The following is a 19678-nucleotide window of genomic DNA, read 5'->3' as shown; positions in this document are numbered from 1 at the left end:
GCATCTTTAGCTCTGCCCTCACACTTAAATCATAGCTCTCTGGATTCAGAATTCTTAGCGAATAGTGACTGTACCCCAATGTTTCCATTACTTCTCCATGACCCTCTGGCATCTGTCACTCATAAGACGTTGGCCATCAGACTATCTGTCATTCTTTTTAGGAAATCTGTTTTTCTAGGGCAGCATTTAAGATTTTCTTGAGATCATGATTTGTCTAGGTCTGGAATTATTTGCCTATCCCATTTGGCCATCTGAGCACATGCTCTCCAGGACTCACACAGGAGGGGCACTGGCCACCCTCTCTTTCGCACCTCACATGAGATCCTCCACTCCAGCCCACCCTCTCCAGGAAGCCTCATGACCTCATCTCCAGCCCAGTTCACTCAGCCCCACAGTATCCTCCAGCTCACCCATGCTCTCTCCAATCATGTCTGGTGTACAGTTCACTCTACATAAATATAAGCAGCTATATATTTCATTTACAGGATTTGATTTAGGTCTTTTCTTTGTTCTTAGGTGCATTTTTTCATAATTTTGTAGATTTTTTTTAACTGGTTCTCCCTTTACCCCTTGGAGGAGGTTAGGCATATTCAGTTTAAAGTCATCTGTGTTTGTTCTGTTAGTTGCTTTTCTTTGGGAGTGATTACATCTTCTGACTGTAGATGTTGTTGGCACTGTCTGGCGCTGGCTGTTCCCAGGCCTGTTTGCAGATCCACCATGAGCACAGCTGAAGCTGCTTTCTTCCTTGTCACATGCCCTCCCTTCCCCACTACCAACCCCATTCAGAAGCAGGAGCTCCCACTCTGGGATCTCAGGACCCTGATCCAGATTCTCCTGTGGGAATTACAGGCCTAGCCACCAGTCTGCCCTACCCTGCAGCCTTGCTGGTCTCCTCCAGCCAAACAGACTTCAGCCCTCCTCACCCTCCTCCAAAGGGCCCAGGCACATCCCCCAGTGCTCAGAGGGGGCTGAGCCACACCTGCATGCTTCCACTGCCGTTGGACTCAGACACCCAAGCCCATCTGCCCTCCTCAGGCTGTGTCCCTGTGCCTGGGTCTCTGCCATTTCTCACCACTGTGTGTGCTCTTTCATTTCCATTCCTCAGAGATTTTGTTTTTGCTTGTCTAGGTCATTTTAATTTCTAAATGCATTTTTTATCTTACTGCTGTGTTCAGAGCAGGGGCCACGTAATGTCTGAATCAGAGCATCATCTGATCAGAAAAACCTACTTTCCTCCCAACTTCAACTTCTCTCCCTCACCCCACTCAGGACTTTTCTTGCAACAAACATGACAAAGCATGGCTTTGGTCATCACGCCATCTCCCTGGCATGGAGCCCCTTCCTCCAACAGCTCCCACAGGGCAAAGCCTCAGCCTGGCCCGCCCATCCCTGGAGCTTCCCGTCCCATACCGGCCACCTACTTGCCACCCCAGACTCCTCATGTTTCAGCTGCTTTGACAGGAATGCGTTCCTCCCAGTTTGCCTTGCCTGACATGCAGGACCCTACAGGCAGCACCAGGGCTGTGACTTCGTCAGTGCGGCTTGGAGACCACCCATTTCTGTCCCAGAGGCTGACATAGGTCCTCTCACCCACTAAGAGCTCAAAAACATCTGGGAGACCAAAGTCTGGAAGTCACTGGCCTGTGAGCAGCCAAGGCTTTCAAGTCAGAAAGAGGGAGGACAATTGGGGGCTGACAAGTGACCCCCACTCAGGGAATCAGAGGAGAAGCGAAGATGCAGCAACTCAAACATGAGACCAGAGAGGAAGAAGGGATGGGAACAGCAAGGCCCTGACAGGCCTGGAGCAGATGCGCCTGTGAGAGAAGAGCTGGCTCTGCCTGGCAGTGACTGAGAGCTGGCAGGCCACAGGCTCCAGCCCAGTTAGGGTGAGGGTGAGTGGGAAGATATGAGAAAAGGGAAATGTGGTGTAAATTAGGACAGAACTCCTCTTTCAGCCAGTCGTCTAATTTGGTTTGAATGGTCTGCTGGAAAGACTCCTCCCTTTGAAAGAGTGGGACCCATAGCACACCTCTCTTCACATAGGTTGTGGGCTCCAGCCCTAGCCAGGGGTAGAATCAGCAGCCCCAGAGGCCAGGGAGTCAAGCTGAGCCCCTGGACTGGAGCAAACCCAGCCTGTCGGGCCTCCCTAAGAGGCATCACAAGTAAGACAACAGCTGCCATCCTGTTCAGTCTCTGACATGGCATCCAAGTACCCATTTCACGGGACAGAAATGCATGGCATTATCTCATCAGTAAGGCCAGTTGTGGGCAAGACTGTGGGGGCCACAGCCCTACGAAAGGGAAGAATACCCAACCAAGAAAGTCGTCAAAAGGAACCCTCCAAGAGGACAAAGGCTGCGTGAACCAATAAGGTCTCTGTCATACAGATATATGGGCCCTCCTCACTTTCCGAGGAGCTAAGGGGGGTACGTTTCCCAGATATAGATGAGAACTGAGGGGGTCACTGGGATCTGAGATAGCAGACTGACAAGTTTAGGGAATGCTTTGTTTTTTGTTCCAGAGGATAATAGACAGAAGTGCATGCAAGTCCCAGGAGCCAAAAGATAAACTGGTGGCTTGAAGCCCAGCTGGGCCCCCAGAAAACTACATTTGCTCACTATGGTGCTGCCACAGAATCTAGCTTCCTTCACCGCTGGGGCTGGGGTCCCTCACATTGCTGACTGCCTATGCTTGCCTTGTCTGAGAAAGGGTCTGTCTGAAAGTCGGCGATCTGGGCCATGTGGAGGAACGAGGGAGGAAATGACAGGAAAGGCCGCCTTCCCAGTACCCAGGGGAGCCTGGAGCTGGGCATGCCACCAATGTGCACAGCAGGGGCCCTACCTGGAAGACAGTGAGGATGGCGGCAGGGAAGGTATCGAAGTTGGTTGTGGGAGTCTCATCCTGGAAGTTGAACCTGAGGAAAACAGGAAGGCTTGGGAAGCAGCAGTTCCGTCAGCAGCCATGCAGCACCTGTGGGCTCCAGCATGGCCTCAACCTGCTGGCTTCAGGCTGCAGACCGCTGCACACTGGCCCTTCTGAGGACCTCGGTGGGAAGGTGGGTGGAGGCAGCCTGGGCAGTGCCGTCTGCTCCAAGCTCTGCCTTCCCAAAAGCCCCCAGCCTTGAACTCTCCCTCCCGGGCCCACTTACTGTCCCCCAAACAGCTGCATCCCCAGCAGGGCAAAGACCACAATGAACAGGAAGAGCAGGAAGAGCAGGCTGATGATGGACTTCATGGAGTTCAGCAGGGACACCACCAGGTTCCTCAGGGAGCTCCAGTACCTGCGGGGATGGGCAGAGGGTCTGAGCCAGCTCCAGATGCTGACTTCATACTCTTGGCTCTCTGCAGCCACACTTATGGCTCCAGTGACTTTCTAAACACTAAGGGCCGCACATCTAGATGTGAAGTTAGAGCTTTTCTCTGGAGTTCCAGGCCCACTGCCCTGGACTTCTCTCCCTGAGGGCCCCATGGAATGGTAGAGAAAAACATACCTAGTGCAGGACTCACTTCATCCTCCCGAACTGCTCCCTGTCACTAGATTCAGGAGGATGAGACCACCACCCAGGTGGCCAGGTCCAATCCCAAACTTCATCCTCAGCCCCTCCCTGCCCCTCACCCCTCAATGCCCTATCAGCCACCAAGTGTCTCAGACCAGTGCCACGTGAAGCAAGGCCCACAACTATTGTCATTGGCCCGCAGCAGGAGGAGGAAGAGTTGCACTAGAACCTGGAGTTGATCTTCTGTGAGCGCTGTGGCCAGTGGCACAGACCCTGGCTCCAGTGCCCCCTTACCAGGGACCAGGGATATGTGGCATGGAGAGCTTGTAGGGCAGCACCACATGGACTCTCTGTGGTATCCCTCAACACCCCCATCCTGGAGGACAGTGACTGTGCCCTGCTCAGGCATGGGTCCCCATGGCACACAGGCACCACTGAGGCTGCTGATGGCAATGGAGGGGCCAGTCACTCATGCCCCTGTGCCTCTGCACATGCCATCACATCTCCCTGGAATGGAAGGACTACAGGATAGACGCTGGTCTCTTCTATGCTCACTCTATCCCTGGGCACCCCTGGGCTCCCAAACTGTGTCCTTCTCCCTGGCGCCCCCATCAGAGGCCCTGCTATCCTCCATGGATTCTCTTACAAAATACCTGAGGGCTAATGGCAGATGGGCTGGAAGACTCTGGGAAAGTAATTGAGCCTTCTCGTGGGACTAGCAGGGGTCCAGGCCAGCCTGCCTCATGACAGGGGTCACCTACTTCCTGGGAGAAAATGGAGCCCAAGAAGCCAGACCCGGAGGCGGGGTAAAGGCATCCCTGAGGTCACTTCCTGGAGCCTTGCACCAGCAGGTTCTGGGAAGGCAACAGGAGTCTGAGGATACTGGCATAGAGTGCCGGTGAGGGTTCATGGGCCTAGCGGGCCTTAACTCTGCCCAAACCTCTTCTGCCTTTATAGCTTCATATCTTCCTATGGTCTTGGGTTTGGATTTAAAATGGATTGGAAAAGACCAATGGCATTTCAGTTGCCCTAGGGAGGTCAGTGGGCTTCTGAGAGGTTGTCTTGGTCACTAGAGGGGTGACCTATGACCTCGCCCTGCACTGGCTCAGTGTCAGCAGCTCTGCTCCTTGGGCCCTGCAGCTGCTGTGATGAAGGCTGCCAAAGACACACACAGAGGTCTGTGCTGGCCCATGTGTATGTCTGGTAGGGTCCACCTTGGTCTGTGCTGGCCCATGTGTGCATCTCGTAGGTCCAGCTGCTCAGGAGCCTCCGCAGTGCAACCTTTGCTGCTGATGAAACTGCTGTGAGGAGGGTTTCTCTCTCTTCCCCACAACTCTGGCAGCAAGGGGAAGGGTTTTCACCCTGGTCCTCCTCTCACTACTTGCATCTGCCACTTCCAGGGCTTCAGTCTCTTTGTAGACAAACTGGACCAACTCACTTCCAGAGTCAAGTGGGACATAACGATAAACACGGTCTTCTCGCTGCCATCGTCAGCAAGGTGCAGAGTGGAGAAAGCAGGCCTGGGCATGGGGGCCAGGCGGGGGCCAGACTGGCTCAGTGAGAAGCTCAGGGCCATTGCAGGGTGTACACGGGCTCTCCAGGGATGGGGCTGCAGGGGAGGTGGGCAGACTTAGGGGCTAGACTATGGAAAAGCTTCCATCCAATGACTTCTGTTTTCCTCATTAACTACAAACCCTCTGAAGGCCAGGAAGATGGGGTGGTGGTTTCAAGAGAGGAGATGGCACACAATCGAGGACAGCAAGTGAACAAGACAACTAAAGGGTGTGCCGGCAGGGGATGGCCCTGAGGGCAGATGTGGCCCCACCACAAGGCTATTCTGGAACCATCCTTTGTATTTAAACCAACCGTAAGCCACAGCAAGAGCTTCTGGGTGCTGTGAACTCCTGGGGACAAGGAGTCCTTAGGTGCTGTGTGGCTGATCCACACCCTCTCCACCCTACACCTGCCCTCTCCTGGGAGCACAGGGGACATACTTCGTGACTTTGAAGATCCTTAGCAGACGGAGGGCCCGCAGCACACTGATCCCAAAGGAGCTTCCCGGCTTGATGGCTGCCCAGACCACTTCAAAGACACTCCCCACGATGACCTGCAACGGGACAGCATTAGCCTTGGATGCACTGCATCTGCTTGCATGTGCGCTCTGTGTGGCTGCATCTCTTCATAAGGAATCATCCTGCTTCCCTGTCTGACAATCAAGCCAGACAGGGCAACACAAGGCACACATCTCACATTGAGCTCTTGTAGCCTTTGGGGAAAGCTGTAGAGTCCCAACAGTCCCGATACCTGTGCTCCCTCCCTCCTACCCCAACCACAGATGTACCAGGTGGACACAGGACATGGACTAGGTTAGGATTGCTGGCTTCCTGGCAGATCTTACAACCACCTGGTCAAATATCCCCTCTGTGCTTGGCCACAGCCTGGTGACAGGAGTATCTTCTTCAACACCTCTGGAGTTGGGCAAACTTTCAGACAGCCCTGACTATTAACACTGTTCTCTCACAGACTAGCAAAATCTATCTCCCTGGAACTTCCCCTCCCTGGTTCTGCTACTGCTCCAAGATAGCCAGATTCATAAATCTCATCTTGAGTCTTTTCTTCTCCCAATGACCAGGAACCAGCACATGCCACCAAGAACATTACGGCAAGCCTGCTGATTTGTTTCACACACCGTCACTGTCGGTAAGCTGTGTGCCAGCGTGCACCTCCTTCCAGCCATTCCTCAGACAGACCTGGAGGAGGGCCGTGCTGGTCAGGGCCTGGTGTGAGGGACTCAGAAAGGAAAGACCAAGGGGGCTGGAACACAGCAGACCCTTCACCTCCTTTCCCTCTGGACAGGAGAAGCAAAGGGCCTGAAACTGAATTCTCTGCCAGGCCACCATACCTCAAGGGGCACAATCTGGGCTCACAGTCAGCAGGAGTGCCCAGGTCTTCTTCATGAGTGTAAGTCTCATTTCCTCTAAGTCACCCTTCTGCAACTGGTGTGGAGAATTCAAATGTTGAGAGTCTTAATCTCTCAAACTCAATTATATTGTATTTGGGACATATATTTTCCAAGGTTTCAGTCATTTCCACAAATTTCACATCAACTGCAAATCTGATGAGCTTAACATCAATGTTCTCACCAAGTCACTGAGAGAATAACGAATATGCTAAGACAGAGCCCTGTGGCACATCTCTAGAGACTTCCCTACAGGGGACACTAATCTGCTAACCAGCGTATCTGGGTATGACTGTGCACCATTTATGGATCAACTCACATGCACAGTCACCTGCTGCACATTTCTCTACTTTGTCCACTGATGTACCATTCAGAGAATATCAAATGCCTTGTCAACAACCAACTACACCAATATCCACAGCACCTGTGATAACCCTATCAATACAATAAATTGGGTGAGCTTGCCACCCCAGTCTTGCCAAGAGCACCATCTGTTCTTGGTGATCACATGTGGCCCTGAGCATCACCACCAACTTTTCTCTGCCCTAGCAAATTGTCCAGATATTTGCCTAGGGCTGAAGATTGTAGTTTCTAAATATAGTTTCTTCTCATTGTCAGTCTTCCAGCATCTCCCCTATTTTCCACTAATTCTCAACATTTTTCCTCACTGGTTCATGTAGTAGGCAGCCTCTAAGATGGTCTCAGTAATCCACACCCCCCAATATTCACTCCCTTGTATAATGCTATTCCCTTGAGGATAGGTTGGACCTAGTGACTCACTATTAGTAAACAGAATACAGCAAAAGTGATGGGATGTCACCTCTGAGATTAGATTACAAAAGGACTGGTTTCTCTCTTGAGAACTATTGGCTCTCTTTCTCTGAACGCCAGGTATCATGCCATGAGGACGCTCCAGGAGGTGGGAGAAGCCCATGTGACCAGGAACAGAGGCCTGCCAGCAGCCACATGAGTGAGCCTAGAAGCAGATATTTTGAGGCCCACTGACAGCCATAATGAGCATGAGGCTAGAAGTGAATTCTCCAGCCCCAAATGAGCCTGAGAAGACTGCAGCCTTGATGCAGACTATAAGCCAGGTGCACCCAGTTAAGCCAGCCTGATTCCTGACTCACAGGAGTAGTGAAATAATAAATATTTTTTTTCTTATGTCACTAAACTTTTGAATAACTTGTTCTCCAGCAAGAAAAGTCAATTCAGATTTTGGAATCAGAATTGGGGTGATGCTGTGATAAAAACCTAAAATGTGGGCCAGGCACAGTGGCTCATGCCTATAATCCCAGCACTTTGGGGGGCCAAGGCAGGTGGATCACAAGGTCAAGAGATTGAGACCTGGCCAACATGGTGAAACTCTCTCTCTACTAAAACTACAAAAATAAGCTGGGCGTGGTGGCACGCACCTGTAATCCCAACTACTCAGGAAGCTGAGGCAAAACAATTGCTTGAATCCAGGAGGCGGAGGTTGCACTGAGCTGAGATAGTACCACTGCACTCCAGCCTGGTAACAGAGCAAGACCCCATCTCAAAAAAAAAAACATCTAAAATGGGGGAGTTGTTTTACAACCAGAGGATGGACACTGAGCAGTATATTAGTGAAGGGCTAACGTGCACTGAACACACAATTCATAGAATTTTAGACATTAAGCATGCTGCACATGAGGGTCTGTAGGAAGGTGAGGAAAATTTCATAGGAAACCAGAGGAAGGGACTGCTATGTACTGGCAGAAAGTTTAGCCACATTGTTGCATGCAGCTGTGTAAAAAGTAGAAGACATTACACAGTAAACCAGGAGATCAACCTCAGGAGATCTCCAAGCCAAGTGCTTAAGGTGTCACCTGATGTCTCCTTGCTGCTTACAGTCAAATATCAGAGTAGAGAACTAAACCGAGGAAAGTGACATTAAACAAAGGGAAGGAAGGACTTGCTGGTTTAGAATATGCTTAGCCTCTCCAGATCTCAACAATAATAATGACATGGTCTCAACAAAGATATGAAAAAAAATGCTCAACACCACTAATCAGAGACATGCCAATCAAAACCACAGTGAGATACCATCTCACATCAGTCAGGATGGCTATTACTAAAAAGTCAAAAAATAGCAGATGTTGGCAAGGCTACAGAGAAAAGGGAATGTCGGCAGGAATGTAAATTAGTCCAGTCACTGTGGAAAACAGTTTGCAGATTTTCGCAAAGAATTAAAACAGAACTACCATTTGATCCAGCAATCTCGCTACTGGTTATATACCCAAGGGAATATAACTCGTTCTACCAAAAGACACACGCACTCGTTCATCACAGCACTATTCACAATAGCAGAGACACAAATCAACTTAGGTGCCGGTTAACAGTGGATTGGATAAAGAAAATGTGGTATATATACACCACGGAAGACTGCACAGCTACAGAAAAGGAAAAAAAAAAAACATGTATTTTGCAGCAACATGGATGCAGCCAGAGGCCATTATCCTAAGTGAATTAATGCAGAAACAGAAAACCAAATATCACACGTTCTCACAAGTGGGAGCTAAACAAGGGTACCCATGGGCACAAACAAATGAGCAATAGACACTCGGGAGTACTAGAGGGAGGAGGGAGGGGGAAGCGGTTTAAAACTATCTTTCGGGTACTATGCTCAGTAACTGGGTGATGTGATCGTTTGTATCCCAAATCTAAGCATCACATGATACACCCATGTAACAAGCCTGCACATGCACCCCCTGAATCTAAATAAAAGTTGAAATTTTAAAGAGAGAGAGGTGGCATGGTCTAAAGATGAAGCCAAGGGCAAGACTGTGACTCAAAGGTGGTGCCTCAGAGCACTACTCAGCCACACTTTCAGCCTCTTCAAAGAAATTGAGGGTACCTCATACGTCCAATCAATGAAGCAGTGAGTTCTCCAGGACAGTGGAGGTGTTGACCCTTAGCATCTCAACAGGAACACAGTCAGAAAGGTCTAAGACCCAATAGTGTGGGTAGAGCTTTTATCTAATAAAGTGATCCCCAAGAAGGTTCACAACATATCCATAAAGTTCGTAAAGGACACGTATGCAGAGACATCACTGACTTGGACTGAGAGAATCAAGACAGTACAAAACAAAAATAGGTCTTTGGATTCCCAAAATTCTACCAGTGGGAAACAGGCTGAGAAAACCGTTCAGCAGAAAACCTGAACTACGTTTCATGAAAAAGCAAAGAGAGTGAGAGGGCAGAACCAAGAGCCCAGAGGGCTTCCTGGCTATAATAACCAATCCCAGAATCTCCAGCATGTGCCCAGCTGGATTTCGGAATCCCTGTGGACCAGTGGCTCAGCTTTCTGCTGTCCCCTTTCTGAGAAGGAGTATCTGTTGCAGTTACCCTATGCCCACCCTACCACTGCACTCTGGGTATGGAGCGTAGATAACTCTCTAGTTCCACAGGTCAACAGATTAAGAGGCACCGTGGCTGCTGCACTTAGGGAACTACACTCAAGGAGCCTCAGGCATACCTGGACCTAATTGAGGATGAGATTCTGGACTTTGAGCTGATGCTGTAATGGATAAGATTTTGGGGAGTCAGCAGGGTGAAGGTGTTTTGCACTGGGAAGGATATGAGCCATTGAGAGCCAGAGGGCAGGCTGTGGCAAGCAGCCTCTGCGATGGCCCCAGTGGTCTGCACTGTCTGGTGTTCACATCCTTGTGTAAGACTTGCCCCTTATGTTCCTCTCCAGTCACTGGGCCCAGTGACTCACTCCTAACTAAAGGAATATGGCAAAACTGGTGGGATATTTCTTTCAAAATAGGGTTTCTGTAGTTTCTGTCTTGGGTACTCTCAGTTCTCTCCCTCAGACCACAGCTGCCATGCTGAGGACATTCTGGCAGCATATGGAGAGGCCACATGACCAGGAAACCGGCCTTCCAGCAACCAAATGCATGAGCTCAAAACCAAATTCTCCAGTCCCAGTTAAGCCATATCCTTAGCCTTCAAATGGTCTGAATCCTCCTGGGGGACCCTGGGCCAGAGATACCCAGTTAAGCCACACCTGAATTCCTAAGCCACAGAAATGTGAGACAGATTTTTGTAGTTTAAAGCTGCCAAGTGTTAGAAGAATGTTAGCTTATATGCAAATTATCCCCATGTCCTGCGATAGTTCAGATCAAGAAGACTGAAATTCCTGCATCTCAGACATTCTCTCCATCTTTTCAGCTCCCTCAGCTAATGCATTTAGACTTTCTTTGTGACCAAGAAGTTAAAGGGTAAGAAGGGTTGCTGTCTTCCCAGCCATCTAACGAAATCACAGGTCTCCATGTCTCAAGAACATCCTGGGCAGCCACCACCTTCCCATCCTCAGAGATCAGAAGCACAGCGTGATGCAAAACCACTACCCTTGAGGCCAGAAAGCCAGGCTCATACACTGACTCCCTTCGAACTGATGGGCAGCCTTGGGTCAGTCACACAATGTCTGCCACCTGTAGAAGTACAATGCTCACGAGAAAAACGTCTGACTGAGCTGATTTTCTAACTGGACTCCTACCTCAGTCCAGGCCCTTCTCTGGCTCCTGCAAACTCTGCAGAGCTCCAAATCCTCCCTTGCCAGGTGGTACTCCTGCTTCCCATTCCTTCCTGGGGGGCAGCACTCCCACTCCTCACTCCTTCCTGGGGGCCAGCGCTCCCACCCTTCACTCCTTCCTTGGGGGACAGTGTGCTCACCCTTCACTCCTTCCTGGAGGGGACAGTGCTCCCACCCTGCACTCCTTCCTGGGGGGACAGTGCTCTAACCCTCACTCCTTCCTGGGGGACAGTGCTCCCACCCTTCACTCCTTCCTGGGGGGATAGTGTTCCTACCCTCACTCCTTCCTCGGGGGACAGTGGTTCCACCCTTCACTCCTTCCTGGGGGGACACTGCTCCCAACCTTCACTCCTTCCTGAGTTGAGCAGTGCTCCCACCTTTTATTCCTTCCTGGAAGGATAGTACTCCCACCCTCACTCCTTCTTGGGGGGCAGTGCTCCCACCCTTCACTCCTTCCTGTAGGAGGTAGTACCCCCACCCTCACTCCTTCCTCAGGGGGACACTGCTCCTACCCTTCCTGGAGGGCAGTGCTCCCACCCATCACTCCTTCCTGGAGGGCAGTGCTCCCACCCATCACTCCTTCCTGGATGGCACTGCTCCCACCCATCACTCCTTCCTGGATGGCACTGCTCCCACCCATCACTCCTTCCTGGATGGCAGTGCTCCCACCCTTCACTCCTTCCTGGAGGGCAGTGCTTCCACCCTTCACTCCTTCCTGGGGAACAGTGTTTCCACCCTTCACTCCTTCCTAGAAGAAGTGCTCCCACCCTTCATTCCTTCCTGGGGAGGTAGTGCTCCCACCTGTCACTCCTTCCTGGTGGAGACAGTGCTCCCACCCTTCACTCCTTCCTGGTGGAGGCAGTGCTCCTATCCTTCACTCCTTCCTCGGGGGTGGTGCTCCCACCCTTTACTCCATCCTGGGAGGATAGTGCTCCCGCCTTTTACTCGTTCCTGAGGGGGTAGTGCTCCCACCCTTCATTCTTCCCTGGGGGGTCAGTGCTCCCATCCTTCACTCCTTCCTGGAGGGAGCAGTGCTCCTACCCATCACTCCTTTCTAGCAGGGCAATGTTCCCACTTGTCACTCCTTACTGGAGGGTTTGAAGTGCTCTGGAATAAACCCTTGGAGGAGGTAGTACTCCCACTCCTCCCTCTTCCCTCAGGGGGCAGTGTGCCCACCCATCACTCCCAGCCTCCAGCAGAAAGGCTCAGAACTCAGCCCCTGGGCTGGTGCCTACAGTGCCACATCCCTAAGCTCTGGGCTCAGCTCCCAGGAACTGTCTTGTGCTTCCTGCCAGGTTCTGGTGAGGAGTTTCACAGTTGCCCTGCCTTGCCCTCTGCGCTCAAGTGTCATGGTAGGCCGTGAAACACACTGCGTTCAAGGCTTCCCTCACCTACAGAAGTTGGCAAAGAGACCCAGGCTAGGCCCACCACTTCCCCCATCCCCAAAAAGTGGGCAGGACCATCATGGCCTATCATGCTACAACCCCTAGAAGTGCTGGTGGATGTACCCAAGCCTGTCCAGGGCCACAGCCCCCCTGAACTCCATTAGGGAGAGACTGAGCCCTCCACAGGTTAGTGAGATCCCAGGCATGGAGGTAGCTGCAAAGCCTTTAGCTGATCATGAAAGTCCACAGATGGGATCAGAAGAGGGAAGGGTGACCTCACGCTAAAAGAGAGCGGTTGAGGCTGGCACCCCCGTCAGTCAGGCCCAGCCAGGACGGGCCTCCTTCTGTCAGCCTCCTGCTCTTCTCTGTCTTCAGGTAGCCTTTCTGACCCACGTAGGGTCACAGACCCCAGCCCACACTGGGCATGGCCTATGGGAGGAGACTGTGTATACCCCCAGGAAAGGACACAGCCTGGGCCCCTGCAGGCCCCCTGATGAGGCCTCTCACTCACCCCAAAGTCGAAGCAGTTGAAGGAAGACCGGAAGTAGCTTCTAGGCCCCAGGCCATACATCTTCAGGGACATCTCTGTGAGGAAGAGACCCAGGAAAACAAACTCTGCAAAATCTAGGAGAAGCCGGAGAAGAGGGGGATTAGCTCAAGGCCTCCCCCACTCTGGCTCCAGTCCACACTGGAGGACACCAGACCTCTGGGCCTTCCCAGGGCTGAGCCTTCCAGGCCTGGCCTATGGTCCCATGCTCTGAAGTCTCAGCCCAGGAAAGGAATGATGGATTGAGAGGGACACGGAGAAGTACCTGTTCCAGTCTGAAAGGTGGTGAGTGGCTTGTGCCTCTGAGACCCAGAGAAGGACAGGCTTAGCAGGAAGCAAGCTCCCGAGATCAGCCCAGGTGTGAGCTCTGGGATCATGAGGGTGCCCCCTCCCCACCAGAGGAGGGCCTGGGGCTATGAGGTAAAGGGCCTCATTTACCCCAAGGAGAGGCCTGGCTACAGCCTCCAGCTGGTCCTTCTGCCTCTGGTCTCACCCCAATGTCTGAGCGACAGTAGGGTTCCTCACCTTCCTTGTCAGAACCTCCCATCTTTCTACCGGGACTTCCCAGATATCTCTCCCCAGAATGCCCACAGCACTGTGGCTGCCTTGTGCTCTGCTCATGTTTGCTGACCAAGGCTGGACCTCCTCCACTACTGCACTCCTGTCCAGCACAAGGCTGCCAAGAGGCCCCGCCCCTTGCATTTCCAGCGAGTCACACAGAGGTTCCTGTGGGCACAGCAGCAGTGGAGGGGGTCTGTCTTGGGCCCAGGGATCCCTCCAATAGTCCTGCTGACCCTTCCGGGCTTCAGGACTGAAGGAGGCCACGCCAGGGCTAGATGGCTGTGCTGGGAATTCAAGGTATACAGATGCTGCTCACTTAGCCCAATCAGAAGGAGGGAGGCAGCACAAGAGAAGGGCGTGGCTCCAGTTGGCCGAGGCCACAGGCAGCAGGAGGCCCAGCCAGGCCCAGCCGCTGGCCGAGCCAGGAGTGAGGCCACTGTCTCTGACTATCCTCCCAAAGGGCTGATCAGGGATTGGCTCTCAACTTCTCACAGTGCTGATCAGACCAAAGGCACCGTGGCTGTGCCAGGGCAGCAGGGGTAGGCAGGCAGCAGAGCCCATATGGAGAACAAGGCACCAGGAGGGTATGAAGGGCAGGCCCCTGAGAGTCCACACCTGGGCAGAATCCAGCCGGCCTTCCCAGGGCTTCTGAATCCCCCCACGGTCTCTGTCAGGACACAGGACCTTCAGCAGACACAACTTCTGATAAAGCAGATGCTGGAAGAGGGGGCCCCATACTCCTCCCACCCCGTGCTCCTAAAATCTCCTCCACCAAAGAGTGTGCTGCGCAGGTCCAGATAGCCTCGGTCAGGGGCAAGTCTGCAGCAGCCCAGACCTGGGTCAAGCAGAAATGACAGCTTTACAGTCCACTCAGGTGCCGTTCAAACAGATAGGGATTTCAAGGAGGGAACACCCCCACTTTCTACGGCCTAAGGACATGGACAACCAGTTCCTTGGAGCGAGTTACCCACAGCAAGCCTGGCCTCTGACATCAGCCAGAAAATCACCAGGCACTCAAGCTAGGCATAGGATGATCACAAGGCCGAGCAGTGTCCCTGGAGAAGCCAAGAAGGCCCTGTGAAAAGCATGGGTGCCCAGCAACCCTCAGGCAGAGCTGCTGGGGACCGAAGGATCCACCCTCACCTGAGACCAGGGCTCTACAGTTCTGACCTGGGCCTGGCTGTGCAGACCCAGGTGTAAGATACGGCAGGAAAGCTGTGCCCCACTGGAGCTCCCCAGCAAGCCCAGGGGAATACACAAGCAGCCTGGAAAGGCCCAGTACTCCTGGCTACAAAGTCCCAGAGCCCCTCTGCATGGGTCACAAAGGCCCCCTGCCTGTGCCTTGGGTTCCCCAAGGGAGACCACAGAGCAACACTGTATCTACATGGCCAGAGAGTCCGAGGCTGTGACAGACCAGGCCTGGAAGGGTCCATCCTGGCCCCTGTCCTGAGGCTTGTGGAACAGAAACTACAGTCAGCTCACTCCACAGAAGGGCATGAATGCATCCAGATTCAGCCAACTATAAAGAAAAATGAAGGTAACCAGGGGGACCTGGGGAGGGTAAGAAGCCAGGACTCTCCACTCAGGAATCCAGGGCAGAAGCAGCAGCCATGTGGTGGAAAGAGGCATGGGGCTAGGTCGCCTGTCTGTGGTCTGAAGCCCTTGGGAAGGACACCCATCTGCCTGGCCTGACTTGCCCCTGGTTGTCTCACATGTATCCTGCCCTAGGTGCCCAGGACCCCTCAACCAGTCTCACACTATGCTGAGGGTCAGGGGTCTAGCAGATTCAGCTGTGCTTTCTGGAATTCAAGGGCTGGAGAGGCCACCCTCCAGCTCTGAACACAGCCCAGGCCCCAACAGAGGCCCTAGGGGGCTGACTAGGGCTGTGGGACACTTTGGGCAACATGGGGCTGGGTCCCGTCTCACCCAGGGTGGTTCCAGGCGTGGACCAGGGTACCTAGGCTGAGAGCAGAGATGGCTCAGGAGGCACCTGAGGGACAGACAGAGATACATACACAGTGCCGTGGTGAGCCGCCGCGGCTGGTTGTAATGCACCATGGCCACGCACAGTGTGTTCAGGGCGACCACACACAGCACCACCCAGTAGAAGCTCTGAGCCTTCACCATGCGCCGGATGAAAAACCGGAACATCTTCTCCTTCCTCCGGAAGTATGACGAGCTCTCTGTCTTCCCGCTCTTAAGGCTGGCACGGGCGAAGGGGGATCCTGAGAGGACAGGGGTTACTGAGGATGTGGGGACCAGTGGGCATCCGCCTACCCCACCTGTGGCCCCTATGACCTCCACTTCACAGCTGAGGGAACCAAGGCCTTGGTAATCTCCATGGTTACTGGGTGCCAGATGGGAGAGCAACATTGAAGTAGATGATCTGAGCTCACTGTCTTCTGGTCCCCAGTATCCCTGGCCACCTTCTAGGAGCAGAGCCCTGATGCCCCCAGGCCACTCTCCACGAGCATCTGAAACTTTTTCCCCTAAAGACATAAATCTGACTGAGTTAGTCCCCTCCCTAAATCCCATCTCTTCAGCATAGCCCACGGAGCTCTGCAGCATCTGGCACTCTCTCTCTCCCTCATGGACACAGGGGTCAGCACTCATGGGCTGCCTCTTTGGAACACAGCCAAGCTCATCGGTTTATGCGTGGTCCATGGCTATTCAACATCCATAATACTCACTGTTGGAAACCTTGTCCAGGCTCCAGCCTGACTGCTTCTCTCCCCTACTCACCACCCAACCCAGCAGCCTTCTCCCGTGTCCACGCACACCACTCCTGCTGTGTCCTGGCCCTTCACACAGTACCCCAAGTGTGAAATGCATCCCTCAGCTGGACTCCTTCCCACACAGCTTTGTGTCTCAGCATTAATGTCACCTGCACAGATTACCTGCTCTGGGCACACTGTAGAACAGAGCTCTCGGCTCACCTTCGACAGCAGCCCTGACCACATCACCAGCTGTCACTGTGTTTTCTTGTTGACCTGTGCCACACCCAACTCCTAGACAAGACTGTAGGCTCCATGAAGACAGGACCATGTTGTCTTTTTCACCACTGAGCCCCTCACACTGAGAGAGGTTTGATCAATGCTTAACAACTGGGGGAAGGATCTCTGTGGGTACAGCAGGGTTCAGGTGTGTACCTGCACAGGAGCTGGCTGTGTGTCTCTGCAGGAGGGAAGGGTCTCTGTGGGTGCTGGGAGGGTTCGGGTATGTCTGCAGGAGAGCAGGCTGTCTGTATGTGCCTCTGCACAGGAGCTGGCTGTGTGTCTCTGCAGGAGTGCACATCTGCCTGCATAAGGGCTTCTTAGTTTATACACAGCCTGGTCATGTGCGTGCCTGTCAGTGTTCTAAGAGAACAGACAGCTGTGCTCCAGCCTTGGGTGTCTCAGTGGGCTTTGGATATCTGGGGTTGAGCATGGGGTCCCTGTGTGAGGAGGTGGGGAGAGGTGTATGCTACATGTACTTTCTGTGTGTTTGTATACACGTGTGCGTGTGCACACCCAGGTTCTCAGAGGCACGAAAGAGCACAGGGTGTGGACAAGCATGCTACATGCATTTTCTGTCTGTTCACACATACATAAGTGTGCACACCCAGGCTCTCAGTGGCACAGGAGAGAGAAGGTGCGTAGGCAGTGTGTTATGTGCACTTTGTGTGTTTGTACACATGTGTACTTGTGCACGCCCAGGCTCTCAGTGGCATGTGGCCAGCCCTGCTGAAGGCCAGAAATGGCCACTCCTCTCAGAGGCAGCAGTGGAGCAGGAGGAAGGCAGGCGTGCAGTGCAGAGAAGGAGGGACAACACATGGGCAGAGCTGTGCACAGAACAAGCCCACACACTCCAAACCCCCCATGCACCCACACACAGTCACACAGGAACAGAGGAGTCACACACACACACACACGCGCTTCACAGCATACATCCAGCCCGACTGTGCTCACTTTTGAAGATCCAGTGAGATGCTCACACAGACACACTCCTCAGCACAAACAGGGCCACTCTGGGAAGGAGGGAAGGGAACACGTGACTCATGTAAACCACTGTGTCTGCACACACACGTGGCCAGAGAGATAAGCAGCAAATTCTCCAAAGGGGATTCTGTGGCCATCCCCGCCGGCCAGGTAGGAACCAATCAGCCCCTGCCATGAGAAGGGCCTCATAGGAATGCCGCCCTTTCACAATGGGCCACACACATCTCCCGTTGCCATACAACACACACAGTCAACCACACACAAACCTGTCACAGGCACAACCACAGTCACGCCAACATATTGGCACAGAACCACACTCCCCAGACATTGCCCTTAAAGTCCACCAGTTCCTTTCTGTAAACATGCACTCTAGAGAAGCCAGAGGAGCTAGAGCCAGGGGACTGAGCAAGAACAGAGGGACTCTTGCTTGCTAGAGGAGAGCTGGGTACAGCCCCTCACATCCCAGGTCAGCCACCCCAGCAGCACCCAAGACCGATGCGTTTGGTCACTGGGGAAGGGGCACAGGTACCTAAGCACAGCAAGAAGCCACTGTGTGCTCCAGTCCACTCCAGTAAAAGCAGGGAGTCTACAGGAAATGCAGAAGCATCTCTGGAATCACTGCTTGGGTGGGGGAAACCAAGAGAGATTGGGCTTCTTTTCAGTTTCTTCATTTTCCAGTTTTCACTTAATTAGCACATATTCTTTATACTGAAAAAGCTTATTTCAAGAAAAAAGATGTATCTTCAAGCTTGGGAGAAACTTCATATTACATTAACCTATGAATTATGACACAGTGATGGGCTGGTGAGAACAGAGCCTGACTACATGCAAGTACTTAGATTTCCTTTTCTTGTGCCCTAAGGCAGAGTCTTTGCTAGTCCTGGGTAACACCCATTTGTTAAAAAAAAACTTACAGGAATTCAGGTCCTAACCAAAGCCCAGAAAACACAAAATGACCAAGATCCATCCCTGCCCTCAATAACCCTCCTAGAGGCCAGTGGGGAGACAGACAAGAAAGTGTGTTTCCTTCCAGCGTGGCTGCTGTGCTCACCACATGGGGTAATAGAAGCGGTGTGAGGCTAAGGCACGAGGCGATGTAGGCCCTCATGACTGTCACCCTTGGCCCTCGCACCCATCACACAGCCTGGAGATTCCTCACCTGAAAACAGTATGGTAACCTGTACCTCACAAGGTGATGTGGGATTCAATGAGACAGTGCAGTGCCGAGCTCAGCAGGGCTCAACCAGCTGACAGGCATCAGGGCGGACAGAGGGTAGCACAGGTTATGGGCAAGCCTGGGCTGGGGACACAGCCAGTCCTCAGGTAGAGGGCAGTCAGAGGCACCAAGCAGCTCTGAGAATGTGGAGATTCAGGCACAGCTTCGTCTCCTCCCCACCAGGCCCCAGGCCCCAAGCCCATGGTGAACCAACAGCCGAGGCCAGTGGGTCCTGAATGCAAGTGAATCCTCAGTGTCTGCCAGGTACCCAGGAGGAAAAGTCAACAAAGGTCCAGGGATCCAAGTACAGCAACAAACAACTCAAAATAAAACAAAACGAAAGGAGAAAAAAGAACTCTTAGATAAAAAATAAAATTATCTTCTGAAACCACTCAGCAGATGAAAAAAGGGGAGATCAGTCAAGCACAAGCAGCATCTCCAATGTGGAGGAGAACGCGAGGAGCAAGAGCCTCGAGGAAGAGGGTGTGAGACTGACAGGAGCAGAGCAAGCAACGCCACGTGAAACAGAAGGAGCTCCAGATGCAGAAGAGCAAGGAAAGGAGACAGAATAAGGAGACAAACGGAGGGAAGCACTCCGTGCCAGAGGGGCCCTGAGTCTGCAGTTTGAAGGGCAGACAGAGAGCAAGTCACTGACAAAGGAAAAGCATCCAATGCCCCATCTGCAACAGGAAACGAGAGGGAGAGAGAAAGAGAGGCCAGACTGCTAAAAGAAGAGCAAACAAACAGAAAACAGCAACAACAAAACACAAAAACCGCATCCAATGGTCAATAACCTCAACGATCAGAAGTAGATAAGCCCACAAAGATGAGAAAGAATCAACACAAAAATGCTTAAAACTCAGAAATCCAGAGTGCCCCTTTTCCTCCAAATGACCATAACACCTCTCCAGCAAGGGCTCGGAACTGGGCTGAAACTGAGATTGCTGAAATGACAGAAGTAGGCTTCAGAAGGTAG

The 19678-nt window shown here is 52.6% G+C and overlaps 1 protein-coding gene across 9 annotated transcripts in view; it reads right to left on the bottom strand.

The window, feature by feature from the left end:
- CACNA1B (calcium voltage-gated channel subunit alpha1 B) overlaps window positions 1–19678 on the bottom strand; it is a 247612-nt gene that overhangs the window by 143392 nt on the left and 84542 nt on the right. For all 9 annotated transcript variants that reach the window (XR_008473837.2, XR_013520616.1, XM_054238484.2 and 6 more), the window contains exons 11-15: window positions 15525–15734; window positions 12913–13025; window positions 5491–5603; window positions 3149–3280; window positions 2842–2914 (exon numbers count right to left, since the gene is read on the bottom strand). Coding sequence is in view for 7 of the 9 variants with exons in the window: in XM_054238484.2 (XP_054094459.1) it covers window positions 2842–2914; window positions 3149–3280; window positions 5491–5603; window positions 12913–13025; window positions 15525–15734 (641 nt within the window). In the remaining 2 variants the exon portion in view is untranslated. The remainder of the gene's footprint in view (window positions 1–2841; window positions 2915–3148; window positions 3281–5490; window positions 5604–12912; window positions 13026–15524; window positions 15735–19678) is intronic.

Source organism: Callithrix jacchus, chromosome 1, assembly GCF_049354715.1.
Source record: "Callithrix jacchus isolate 240 chromosome 1, calJac240_pri, whole genome shotgun sequence".
Taxonomy (NCBI): domain Eukaryota; kingdom Metazoa; phylum Chordata; class Mammalia; order Primates; family Cebidae; genus Callithrix; species Callithrix jacchus.
Note: the sequence above shows the minus strand (reverse complement) of the source record. Positions and strands in the feature narration are given on the sequence as shown.